This window comes from Notolepis coatsorum, assembly GCF_963971535.1.
Source record: "Notolepis coatsorum genome assembly, chromosome: 4".
NCBI lineage: Eukaryota > Metazoa > Chordata > Actinopteri > Aulopiformes > Paralepididae > Notolepis > Notolepis coatsorum.
This window is the reverse complement of record NC_140168.1, coordinates 181258595-181268556: the sequence shown is the minus strand read 5'-3', so window position 1 is coordinate 181268556 and position 9962 is coordinate 181258595. Positions and strand designations below refer to the sequence as shown.

Here is a 9962-nt window from a genome sequence, read left to right as displayed (position 1 = left end):
CGTCGATTTCCGTTGAAAACCAACGACTTCCTGTTGCTTTGTAGCCCGCAGTGTGAACACGGTAGCAGCCTCCTGAAAAAGACCCACTAACAAAAAAGGTAGCGTAGTGGGCAACTGAACGAGAGGTGCTTCTGGGTGACGGAACAGCTTAAAAACAGGTTCGGAGATCGTTGGAAAACTAGATTAACCTTCAATTTAACAAAAGAAAACTAAACAAAAAGAAAAAAGAAAACACTCCTATCAAACGACATGTCAAGACCATCCGTGGAAATGTACAGTACATTGGTAGTAAATAGACAAGATGGTAGAACCACGTGTCGAGTGGGATGAAAGGAAGCACGGAGGGGGCAGGTGTGGAGGAGCGGAGCACTATGCCTGAAGAGACTCTGATCACCCCTCCTGACACCTCACGCCGTCATCTCGTGTGCGACACTCGGGACAGCGGCTGGCGAGATTCCTAACTTCCACCAGACGCACTTTCATTATTCTACCTGCCAGATAGAATTTTAGAATAGAATAGAAAGGGGGAAAAAAAGGAGGTCTGGTTGTTTTATCTGAGTAGAATAGACAAACCTACCAGCCACAGAGGACGTTTCCCGGTGCTTGGCCGGTTGGCAATTTCCCCACCCTGACGACACCCCTCCCCCCTCCTTCAGGCTCTTTCTCACCCTCGTCCCCCTCCCCATGCGCGGGGCCCTCGGGCTCTCAGCGGCGTCTGTCTCTGGGGTTGCTACGGGTACGAGAGCGCCGCCCACCACCGCCGGCACCACCACCAGCAGCGCCCAGGGGCCCTCTGGGCCTGTAGCCCTCCCTCTTCTTGTCCCCCTCTCTGTCGCGCACCCCCCGGTCCCGCTCCCTCTCTCGGTCCCGGTCGCCCTCCACTCCTCGCCCGCCCTCCGCTCCTCGCCCGCCCTCCGCTCCTCGCCCGTCCTCCGCTCCTCGCCCGCCCTCCGCTCCTCGCCCGCCCTCCGCTCCTCGCCCGCCCTCCGCTCCTCGCCCGCCCTCCGCTCCTCGCCCACCCTCCGCTCCTCGCCCACCCTCCGCTCCTCGCCCACCCTCCGCTCCTCGCCCGCCCTCTGCTCCTCGCCCACCTCCCGCCGCCGGCCCGCCCTCTTTATCCCTGCCCTTCACCCTATCCTTCCGCTCCTCCTCTTGCTTCTTTTCCTCGTCGTCCAGCTCCTTCTGCCTTCGCTCCCTCTCCTTCAGCCGCTCGGTGCGCTCGAGCTCCCGCTGCACAGCCTGGGGAGCAACAAGCAACAGATCATCAGGTCAGACAGCCTCATCAGGTCAGACATCAGGTCAGAGCCTCATCAGGTCAGACAGCCTCATCAGGTCAGCAGGGGTTAAAGCAAAAAAAAATCTCCTGACTGAACCTTTTTTCAGGCCAAGTCATATTCTTATTTTAACCTCCACTATATATTTTTATTTAATAGCGTTAGCGTTTTAAGGGAACTAGATCATTTTGAACATCTTTTCTATTGCCAGTTAGCTTTTACATAATATCAATGCTGTTTTCAATTCATTAAATTAAACTGATTGCAAGAGTTGACTGACTTTGTCATACAAATAAACAAATCTACATACTGTAACTTTTCAGTATTGGGTTTGTGTATAGTTCAAATTATGTATTGTCTATAGTTCAAATTCAGTATTGTGTAGAACTATAGTGTATTGTGTAGTTAGCATTTTAAGCGTTACCTTTACCATTACCTTTTTGTCAGTTCCCTTACACATTAGTAATTTCTTAAGATGTTATGTAAATGATTGTAAAAAATAACATTGTATTACAGTTAGCTCACAGTCCAATCCTTCACTTTTTTTTTGATCCACTTTCTCCCCATTTTCTATTTTTCTCCCATCCCAATTTCGTATCTCCAATTCTTCCCTCCCCTGTCTTGAACGTTGCTAGACTATGCCTCCCACTGGTCAGCTGTAGTGAGGATAGAAGCCTTGCATCATGTGTCCCCTCCGGTACACGAGGAGGCAGCCTGTCGCATCTTTTCACCGCAGCAGCTCGAACTCTGTGGCGAGGAGTAACGCGTGGGAGGCTCACGCTGCCCCCGACACTTCCTGTTTCCGCCCCACCGGCGTCGCCCAACTGACCTGTAGGAGTCGCTGTCCACAACGTTCAATCCCCACCCACCAGCTTTCCCACCCTCTAACACCGCTAATTGTGTTAGTGTGACGGCCGGCCAAGCCGGTAGCAACGCCGAGAGCCGGGCTCGATACCAGCATCTCCTGCACTAGTGGCGAGCACCTTGCCCACTGCGCCACTCAGCCGCCCTCAATCATTCACTTTTTTGTCTATTTTAACACATTCAACTCAGCTCCAGTTCAGGGGACGTGAGCGGATCGGCGTGGCCGAGAAATCCGCTCTTCGCTCTTTAAAGCTTGGTCCGCTCCGCTAATCGTTCATGTTGACCCCGCCCCCAAGTCGCTCTCCGCTCGCTCCCCGCTCACCTTGAATCGAGCGCTCCCCGCGCCAGATCGCTCGGCAGTTTTTTTTTTTTTTTTTGGAGCATGGTGTAAATTAGCTCAAACTACAACAGTCTACACCCCCTGGGCCCCTTAACAATTGTTTGTATTGAGCCGCATTGTAATTGTAGCCATTCTGCAATGTTAAATAACGTTGTTTATCCATTCACTAGCTCTATTAAGCGATAAGCTAGCCGAGCCACAATGCTATGGTCGCTGCCATTAACGTTAGCATGTAAGCTAACGTCAACAACAATGGCGTCGATACTTTTTCTAACAGGAGTGAGTGAAGGAGGAGGAGTGAAGCCTGAACAGGATATCACAGGTTCACCCTTCTCATTGGTTGAAAATGGCCTTCATGTTTGTACATCGCCATCTGTTGCTTTGGCATTGTACTGCATGTATATTACATCAACAGTGTTAAACCACTGTGAGCGACCTGGAGTGGATTGGAGCGGAGGAGAACTCTCGCTCTGGACGTCGCGCCGACTCATTTTAAAACCCACTCCTCGCTCACGTCAAAACCGGCCGCTCCGCGCCCCGCGCCGCTCACATGCACTGCTCCAGTTAGAGCTGTCCCCAAGCCTGTTTTTGGGATTCGAACATTCTCCAGGGTTTTTCGAACGGATGTTTGAACCAACAATTTGCTCCTAAATAGGGAGGTGTAGTCTGACGTCACTTTGTGTACAGTCTCCTCCCCATCATATATTCTCGAGGGATGTCCCGATCACGTTTTTTTGCTCCCGATCCGATCCCGATCATGTGATTTTGAGTATCTACCGATACCGATATTTCCCGATCCGATAAAATATTTTTTTTATTTTTTTACTTTTTTTTTTTTTTTTTTTATTATTATTCAACAAACATGACCATGTTCACGTCTTAAACTCATACTGAGGCCTTAGTTTTGGTTTTAAATTGCATATCATTAATTTATTTATTGTCACACAGAGCAGAAGAATTTTGCCAAAACAAACCAATAGTATCCAGCTGCAGAACGGCAGACCAGCCACACTCTCAGACCCAAACGCATTTCCTTTGATTTAATTATACATCAAATGATTTACGTCAAGGATTGCAATGCCTCGCTTGAATGAAGTAAACTTTTCACCTGGATAACGTCAACATTCAGGGTGAATGTAATGTGAGAAATTGGGATTAAAAAAAATAAAAATATTTAATTTGGGTCTGAGAGTGTGGCTGGTCTGCCGTTTTATCTGAGTAGAATAGACAAACCTACCAGCCACGGAGGACGTTTCCCGGTGCTTGGCCGGTTGGCAATTTCCCCACCCTGACGACACCCCTCCCCCTCCTTCAGGCTCTTTCTCACCCTCGTCCCCCTCCCCATGCGCGGGGCCCTCGGGCTCTCAGCGGCGTCTGTCTCTGGGGTTGCTACGGGTACCCTCTGGGCCTGTAGCCCTCCCTCTTCTTGTCCCCCTCTCTGTCGCGCACCCCCCGGTCCCCGCTCCCTCTCGGTCCCGGTCGCCCTCCGCTCCTCGCCCGCCCTCTGCTCCTCTGCTCCGCCCTCTCCTCCTCGCTGTCATTTTTTTTTTGCCGATCCCGATCTTCGGAAAATCACGCGATCGGCCCCGATCACGTGATCGGATCATCCCTAATATTCTCTGTTAGGATCTATGGGTAACAGTACTGTTAGTTCATGCCGACCGTTGAATGCCAGCGACGACATATAGCGTTTGTTTGTCGTTTTTTTTTAATTTATTAGCGATTTGAATTCATATTTCATCAATCTAGTCTCACGTTAGTGCTGCAACCTCTGTCTGAGCTCCATTGGGAAAATACCGCTCCCTATCGTCTCTCCCTGTTGTACTCCACCCCATTGGATTAGACTGATGGGGGGGGGGGGGAATCCAGTTTCCTCATTTTACTTATCCGGCAAGCCATCCGAAGAGATCTAAGTCTTCGCCGACCCTCAGAACAGCGTGGAATCGGTATTTCCAGTACCCAGCGCTGAATCAATAAACGTGATCGATATTTGGAATGGCAATCAGAAATTGGAATCATCTTTTTGGAGAACATCTGATCTGAGGTAAGGAATCTATTTTACCAGTCTTAGGATAATCGGATCTGTTTTCACAGAGATATCAGCGTGTGCCATATGTATGTGTGTGTGTGTGTGCGCTGATCAGGAAATGAGAATAGATTTTTCAGCTCGCTTCTCTAGCGTGCATAAGTACACATATACTATCGATAATCTAGCGGTTATTTGAAAACGAGTCATAAATAGGCCGAAAAATGACTACTTTTTTTGTGTATTCCAGAATATTCCAGTAAAGGCCGTTTATCACAGAATCTTTATAGTTTCCTGAAACTTTCAAGAAAACGAAGGTTTTTCAAAATGGTATAAAACGGAAATGAACAGATTAAAAAACAATCCGTTTCGACAATGTTGACTGCAAACAATAGGGATGCCCCGATCGATCGGCCACCGATCGTTATCGGCCGATAATCAGTATAAATATGCGATCGGTGAATTCCGATAATGAGTCATATTCGCAGATCGCGGAAACCGATCAAGCGGAGATCTCACTCGCTGTCTGTCACAGACACACAGGACCTGCAAACTGCCGCTGCTCCTCCTCCCTTGCCCCGCCCGCACCCGTGTAGTTTGTAAACACAGAGGACTGAGAGGAGGCTCCTCTGCTCGAGTCTATAGTGCATTCGACCGTGAGCTAACGTTAGCTACCTAGCTATCGTTACCGTTTAAACAAAATTACCCAGTCAACGATTCACTTTTAGTAGGCATTGTCTAACGGTATCTAGCCCTCTAGCTACTGATAGCTCCTGATATCAACAAATGCTCCAGCAAGTCTAGTAGTGCATGTTGATACCTCCGTTAGCTCACGTTAGTTCACTGTTCAAAACGAAATGTCCCATTGAACTAAATAGTTCACTGAGGCGTTGTCTTAACACTTTCTCCGCCAAGGACGCCTAAACTCGTCATTGCTCGCCATGCTCATTCTGCCAATGACGCCGTAACACGTCATTGAGATCAATATTTCAAAAATCTGTGATCGCAATCATATTTCTCCCCCGGAGACTTGAGATCTACTGTTGATCCCCTCTCAACTCTCCAACGGTTCAAGAGCGCCATCTGGTGGCCGATCGCCCAAACCGGAAACGGAAACTGGTGCTCATCCAAATTCGGTCCGATCACTCGCTATAGGTCCCGGGACTCGAGCGCGACACAATGGATAGCGATCCGTTACCAATAACTCGATAAACATGATTTGGACGTATATACTATTATACAACATGGAGATGGATCGCATATTTCAACATCCCATAGGAATATTTTTGCTCCACGCTCATCGCCCAACGGCCCGAGGAGACTGGGGTGAGTTTCAGCGTTTTTTTTTACCGTGTTCGATACAAACTGCTCTAATGATCATATCACCCACACTAGATGAATCATCTAACGTTGGCCACGGAATTATAAACGACCCCCCCCCCCCCATCCGGTCAACATCAGATGATAAGTAGTAACTTCTAGAAGCACGTCCATTTGACATTTTTTATCTCGCGCAGATCGCTATCAAACTGTATTTGATCATCAATATAATACATTTAGGGCTATAAATCACGTTCTGCAGAATGCTGCAGAAAACGATAAAAACATATTTATACTTTAGACCACATTTTAGTATGAATATGTGAATGAAAAAGTATAACGTTCCCACATCCTGAACGATAGATAATTGACGTTAAATGGGCCATAGTAATGTCAATTTAGCAATACAATTTAAAAAGTTATAGCCCTGCAAAGAAGGAGAACTTCTCCATAGACAAATAGAGCTGGCAGAGGACGGTATAATGATGTACATAAGCGTGGCAGAGAAAGTGTTAACGTTATATAGCCGGCTAGCAGTAGCTACAGATAGCTCCTGATATCAATGTCTTATAACATTGATTCGATGCGTATTCGAGCTGAGGGCTTGCTGAATGTGATTTATACCAATACTAGGGTCCAGCTGCAGCGCCGGAGAATCCTGGCCGTAGCTGGAGGCTACTCGAGTACACACAGACAGTGGAGCTGTTTGCAGATAGCGAGCATTTTGACTTGTTGCGTGGTGGCGATGTCTCGCAGATAATACAAGTACAAGTCTAATTATATAATATATATATTTTATAAAAAAATATATATATTATATAAAAGAATAAAAAAAAATGTTTTAATCAAAAACGATCGGTATCGGCCGATATGGCTCAAGACGATCGGTGGCAAAAAACGTGATCGGGGCATCCCTAGCAAACAAGTCATTGATAAGCGACGGGCAGATTGGACACATAGCCATCATTTAAGACATAGTTTATGCGTTCACAACGCTATCATTGAAGTGGGTGCTGGCATTCAACCATGTTCTGGAGCACCAAGCTCCGGCATTGAAAGTGTTAACAATTGTTTGTATTGAGCCGTACTGTATTGTACCCATTCTGCAATCTTTTAAATAAAGTTCATTCATTCACCTCCCTCTGGTATTTTATGGCCACTTCCGTCTGCGCCTCACTCCAGCATACTTGACTTACCGTACTTTTCGGACTATAAGCCGCGGCTTTTCCCCCCCATTTTTCGACTCTGCGGCTTATATAATGGTGCGGCTTATATGTGGACAAAACCCGAAAATCGAAATATTGCTTTTTTTACTGCATTGAAATGGTATTTATCTGTTCCCTTATTTGCTAAACTTAATACAACTTGTAAATGAGTTAATGTTATTTGTCCGACAGTATTGTGTCCCAATGGGAGTCATTCTCTGTAGAGGTGGGAACTTAAAGCTCAATATAAGAACGGCCATGCACCACCACTCACAGAATCGAGAAAGAGCAATCAATCTGTCAATCCTTTCCGTGTCGGGTGAGGTTTCCCGTGTTGAGTCAAATGAAGCCGCAGGCTCCACTCCTTACATATGGTAATTAAACATTAAAAACACATGCGGCTTATAGTCCAGTGCGGCTTATATATGTACACATCATTCAATTTAGCTGCTGCGGCTTATAGTCAGGTGCGGCTTATAGTCAGGTGCGGCTTATAGTGCGAAAAGTACGGTACTCGCAGGTTTTTTTCTAGTTCAGTACTGTGTAGAGTCTTGACTTTAGGCACATAGCGACAGATTGCAGAATGGGTACAATACAGTACGGCTCAATACACACAATTGTTAAGGGGATGCAGACCAGAGAAAGACGTTTGTCTTGTTTACATCAGGGTCCCCCATTTTCATAGACCCTTTCGTGACTGTGATGCACGCCAACAAGATTTGGCCAAACGGTTGAGTAGTAGTACCTACTTACTGGTCACGGGAGGCTTCAATAACGTTTGAATGATAATCCATTTTGTGAATACATTTGTTGAAACTTTGTTGGTCGACGGGCCGGCTCCTGCTACCTTAACGTTCGCTGCGTTAACGTTCATGACACATACCTGTAATGTTAAGCAGCTTGTGTTCCGCTGGGAAAGCATCAGCATCACTGCATACACTTTGTTTAATCCAAACGTCCATTCGGAAACGTTGTATTATGAAACCAGTATGAGACGATGTGCTTACTCCTTCCATTTAACGCTATTAAGCTAACGTTAGCTAATCGGTATAGCAGGCGTGCGTAACGTTACAGTGCAAGCAGGTACATAAGCAGGTGGTGGATGTGACGTTGGTAAACAAGGAGAGATTCGCGCGAGGCTGCAAAAACAGTGCAAGGCTGTCGTAAGACCAAAACACACCGCCCCTCCAGAAAAAATTTATGTATAATTTTTTTTCTTCTTTAATATTTTTTTTTTAAAAGTTTGCGTTAATCACAGTAACGTTGGCGAGCTAGCTAAATTATACATACATCGGTTTTCATATAAATCAATCTTCACTAAGACATTAAAACGGTGGTGCAGCACGGTCTACGGAGACGCAGAAAAAAGCTACAGTACCAAATCCATTCCTAAACAACTCCGAGACTGACTAGCATCGCGCGTAACAAGTCTCAGGGCTAGATCCACAAAGAATGGATTGCACGGTGCTAATTGCACCCTTACTTACAATTCATTATGAATTGAAAATGGGGGACCCTCATGTAAACAAGACGAAAGTCTTTCTCTGGTCTGCATCCCCTTAACACTTTCAGTGCCTTTGATTAACGTTGATTTACCCCGTTGAATGCCACCATCCACTTCAATGTTAGCGTTAAAAACGCCTAATCTATGTTTTAAATTATGGCTATGTGTCTAATCTGCCCGTCGCTTATCAATGACTCGTTTGCAGTCAACATTGTCTAAACGGATTGTTTTTTTATCGGTTCATTTTCGTTTTATAGCATTTTGAAAAGCCCTCGTTTTCAAGGAAAATATAAAGATTCCATGATAAAAGACATTTACCAAGCGACTGACCTGCAGTTACACAGGGATAGATGATAGGGGGCGCTTTTTTCCAATCTGAGCTCCTGTAGGGGCTGGTGTACCAACGGGAGACTCGGTTGATGAAATATGAATTCAGAACGCTAATAAAAAAACTTAAATGATATTTGTCATCGTGGGCACTCAATGGGGGGGCTGATCAAACGAGATATGTCGGGTTAACAATTGTGTGTATTGAGCCGTACTGTATTGTACCCATTCTGCAATCTGTAACATTTTCATTCAATCAATCACCTTGTTAATATTTATTTACCTAATTTATGTGCAATCGTTTCATTTCAGCTCAGTGTAGAGAAATGCACCGATACTAACAACTGCCTCTATGACGACACTGTTGACACCACATATCCGTGACACGTGCGCCCCGCGAAAACACTAGTAGTTTTGGCGACCTACAGACATCAGGTCAGAGCCACATCAGGTCAGACAGCCTCATCAGGTCAGACATCAGGTCAGACAACCTCATCAGGCCAGACATCAGGTCAGACAGCCTCATCAGGTCAGACATCAGGTCAGACAGCCTCATCAGGCCAGACAACCTCATCAAGCCAGACAGCCTCATCAGACCAGACATCAGGTCAGACAACCTCATCAGGCCAGACAGCCTCATCAGATCAGACATCAGGTCAGACAGCCTCATCAGGCCAGACAGCCTCATCAGGCCAGACATCCTAATCAGACCAGACATCAGGTCAGACAACCTCATCAGACCAGACATCAGGTCAGACAACCTCATCAGGCCAGACATCAGGTCAGACAACCTCATCAGGCCAGACATCAGGTCAGACAACCTCATCAGGCCAGACATCCTAATCAGACCAGACATCAGGTCAGATAACCTCATCAAGCCAGACATCCTAATCAGACATCAGGTCAGACAGCCTCATCAGACCAGACATCAGGCCAGACAGCCTCATCAGACCAGACATCAGGTCAGACAACCTCATCAGGCCAGACATCAGGTCAGACAACCTCATCAGACCAGACATCAGGTCAGACAGCCTCATCAGACCAGACATCAGGTCAGACAGCCTAGCCACATCAGGTCAGACAACCTCATCAGACCAGACAT

At 46.5% G+C, this 9962-nt stretch overlaps 1 protein-coding gene across 1 annotated transcript in view; it reads right to left on the bottom strand.

Annotated features, from left to right (window-relative positions):
* Positions 1-705: 705 nt before the first annotated feature.
* The window catches only part of acin1b (apoptotic chromatin condensation inducer 1b), a gene marked incomplete at its 3' end in the record, with an annotated part of 119406 nt that continues 110149 nt past the window's right edge, over positions 706-9962 (bottom strand). The window contains exon 17 of the mRNA XM_084312175.1: positions 706-1239. Coding sequence (XP_084168301.1) covers positions 706-1239 — 534 coding nt within the window. The remainder of the gene's footprint in view (positions 1240-9962) is intronic.